At 36.5% G+C, this 3788-nt stretch overlaps 1 protein-coding gene across 1 annotated transcript; it reads left to right on the plus strand.

Annotated features, from left to right (window-relative positions):
• The first annotated feature begins 293 nt into the window (after positions 1 to 293).
• Positions 294 to 800, plus strand: LOC133668392 (uncharacterized). Its single transcript, XM_062088199.1, has one exon. The coding sequence runs from the start codon at positions 294 to 296 to the stop codon at positions 798 to 800; it is 507 nt and encodes a 168-aa protein (XP_061944183.1).
• The last annotated feature ends 2988 nt before the right edge of the window (positions 801 to 3788 follow it).

Below are 3788 nucleotides of genomic sequence, written 5' to 3' on the forward strand. Positions count from 1 at the left end.
CTTTTCTTTTATTTTTGTTGGCACGTCCTCCTTTTGGGTAGCGACATGTCTCCTATAGAGTATAAGACATAGCTGGTTAACGGTCATGAAAAATACATCATTATATTAACAAAAAATAATAATAATAATAATCTTAGACGAACAATTCTTCCTGATATCAATGCTTTATTAATCCCAGCTTTTAACCTTTCTTCCTTGATGGAGTGCAAAACAATCCCTTCAAAATCCACCGCACAGCATCCCTAAACCAGAAAGAAAGAAAAAACAAGGGGTGATCATCCATTTTGTCTTCAATGGAGGAAAGGAAAGGAGATCTGAGAATTTACGTCGCCGTAGCTCTATTTTCTGCATGTCTTGTTTCTGGTGGAGCTCTTCTTGCTCTTTACATGTTCCTTCCTATAAGCAACGTAAAATCATGGTATGCCATCGCAGGAATGATTCTAGTCGCCGCGCCATGGGCATTTTGGTTTCTGACCTACATTTACCGATGCCTTAGACCTGTTGACTATACACTTTCTGAACCATGCAAATCCCCTGCAGGATCCCCATTTTCGCGCAAAGAAGGTGCTGCAATGTCACCAAGGAATCCACCGTTTGATGATGAGCCCCGGAGGCCTTCTTCAGATGGTATACGCCACGTGCATTTTGGTGGGGTGGTGGTTGTGAGCGATGACGTTGATAACAACGGTGGTCACCAAGGTGGACTTACGCATTCAGAAATCAAGCATAAAGAGGAGAATTCTGTTAATTCCAGGGCAAGTGAGATCCCTCTACCTTTCTTTGTTGTCCCAAAAAAGTAAAAGTGGCAAAGGTGCAAGGATGTTCTAATTCATTTTCTCCTGGATTGCTTAATTAGGCCGTTCATTCAAGTATCCAATGAAGGCATGGACCATGATAACCAATTAGAAAAGAGAAATGGCCTGAAATATGAAAATGCTAGAAAACGTTTTGGTAGGCAAGGAGTAAATGTATATATATGACCCAATGTTCATATGCTACAAGACCGAACGAGAAAGAAGACTTGGGGGGCTGCAATAAAGTGGCAGGAATATTTTGATTAGATTGTTAGTTTCAACCTTTCTTTTTTAATTTTTTTTGCCTTTGTACGCAAGAACAATGCGTGTACCATCAGAAATGGGAAGAAAAGGAGAATTTCTGGTAAATTCAGCATATGCTTTGATTCGTCCTTCATTCTAGTGAATGTATGTTGAACTGGTTCCACTACTGTTGATTTTTGATAATTCTAAATGATATTAATTTGAATATTTAAATGTAGATGATATAAAATCAATAATTATTTAACTTTGAAACTACCAAAAACTTGGAACATTCTGATCTAGTCTTTATGGTTATGGCAGTCCTTGAAGTTCTCAATAAACCCATTACGACAGGAATAATCTTCTTTGAGAAAGCACAAGAAATGAGAACTTTCTTTTGTGGTAGGTTGAGACTTTCCATTGATAACTATGTTATTTTCTTCTGTTTGTCATGCTAGATGATCGATTAGCTGCATAATAGTTTTTTTTTCTTTGGATTGATTCCTCCCTCCATTCAAGATATTCGATCATTTCGATGAATTGAACAATTTAGCTATCCAATAATTGTCTGATGATCATAACTCCCTATTCTTAGCCTTCTGTACGTGGTGATAAAAAGCTCTTGAGAATATTTCTGTAACCCTGACAAAATCCAGAAAACTACCTCCAGTTTACAACTGGATATGTTTTACCTGAAGTCTTCTTCCCTTGTTGGGTTTACTCATGACATGAATGCCTAAATTCGTGTCATTCATTTGAAGTATCCACTCTAAATAGCTTGTTTTTTTATTTTTAATCTGTTTTTTAAGGCATAATCCACTCTTTAGTCGGTGCTCTTCCACCTATCTTAGCCTGCATGCCTAACACATGAATGATCAAGAAAGCAAAACGGAAATATATATTGTCAGCAATGAAGCGCGCTAATACACCTATAGCAACGAAAATCACTATCAACAAATGCTCCCATTAGCGATTTAATACAGTACACTATTAAACAGTTTTACGGACGGATTAATTCTATCAGTGTAAGACATGCAATTCATCAGTAATATTTTTACCAACAGCATCATCAACGGACTCCGTCTATCAGAACATTAATAGTCAGTAATTCCCCTTTCCATCACTACTTCTGTCGGGAAAAAAAACAAATACTGATGATCTTACAGATGGGGAGAGCTCGCCAATAAAAAAAAATTCTCACTTGAACTTTATCGACGGACTTATTCCATCTGTATTTCCACAGGTAAATCACCGACGATCAGTCCATCAGTGATTGTGGCATGGGTAGTAAATATTTCAGAACTCTCTGTACAATACCGACGGATAGAATCTGTCAGTGATTGTGGCATGGGCAATAAATTTTTTTCAACTCTCTGTCTAATACCGACAAACCTGCTCTGTCTGTAAGGCCGTTGGTATTTATTTAAAAATATTTAAAAAATAATAATTTAGAATAAATAATTTTTTTTTCTAATATTATATTGATTAATATTTTAAAAAAACTAATTAACCAAATAAAATTGTATTAAACATTAAAAATATAAAAATAATATTAAATAATATTCATCCAAATATTCATTACAAATTTAATGTGATTCAAAAACAAAATTAAACTAGAATAACGGCGGAGCTAGAGGAGGAAGAGGAGACTGGTTGTTCCCGAGACCGTATGGCCAAAAAGGGAGGCTGCACATGTATCATCATCCATCCTTGATCTAATGTCCATGACCATTTGACAGAGCTGATCATAATCCGTCGAGAGTGTTCATATTGTTGTTTCAAGGCCATGAACTCCTCAGACTAGATGCTCGATACTGATGGAGAGCTCCCAACGGTTAAGACACTACGGGCTGCCCGCAAGTTTTCAGCCGTAGTGTTGGAGAGCCTGTAGACCTGATTTTTATCGGATCCACAGATGATCCTACCTCCATCCACAAATCTGGATGGGTTGAAGGATCGTCCCCATATCTCTCCCTCAACCAGCGATTATAGGTCTCCTGAAAATTTAAAAAAAAAATCATCATATTCAATTCAAGAAAATAATAACTTACGAAATAAAATGATTGAACGAACATACCATGAAGTGTTGAGTATGGTTGTCCATGAACTATTGCACTCCCTTTTAGCGGTCTTGACTCCGCGTGCACGTCTCTAAAAACAGCTCCATTGGGCTCGGCTCACGCCTAAGAGACATAATCTGTAAGGAAAAAAAATGTTGCAAGTTAAATATATTTATAAGCAACAACAAATTAATTAATGATGTATTTCATTTAAATTAATCTTACTATCTGCTTCACATATGCATTGAACGGAACGGAGCTGCCGTTATGCATGGTAATCGAACCATGAATTTGTCGGTTTTAGTTGTCGGCATCGAACTGTGAGCATTGTGCGAACCGCTTAGACATCACGTGCTCAATATATTGCATCTATATATCCCTCGAGATGAATGGCGGTTTAAATTCCCGCTAAACAGCCACCTCATTACAGCCTTCTAGACCGTTATCTCTCGCATATGTTTTTGCTTTTTTTTGTGTGCCATACCAAAAATCACGCAACCTACTTCCATAGTAACAAATTAGAATTTAGAACATAAAATTATAAAATAAAAAATTATATTATTTTTTATGTTACCTAATTGCCGCGTGATTCTTCCATACCCTCCTCACAACATTGTTGTTCGCATTATCTCACTCAAATTTGTGTTGCGTATAAATAATTCATTTAAAATAAAAATAGTATAAGATATAA

The sequence above is a fragment of the Populus nigra genome, chromosome 11 (genome assembly GCF_951802175.1).
Source record: "Populus nigra chromosome 11, ddPopNigr1.1, whole genome shotgun sequence".
NCBI classification, from domain to species: Eukaryota; Viridiplantae; Streptophyta; class Magnoliopsida; order Malpighiales; family Salicaceae; genus Populus; species Populus nigra.

Excerpts from the sequence above, each read along its gene's own strand:
- LOC133668392 (XM_062088199.1), top strand. The coding sequence starts at position 294 with ATGGAGGAAAGGAAAGGAGATCTGAGAATTTACGTCGCCGTAGCTCTA.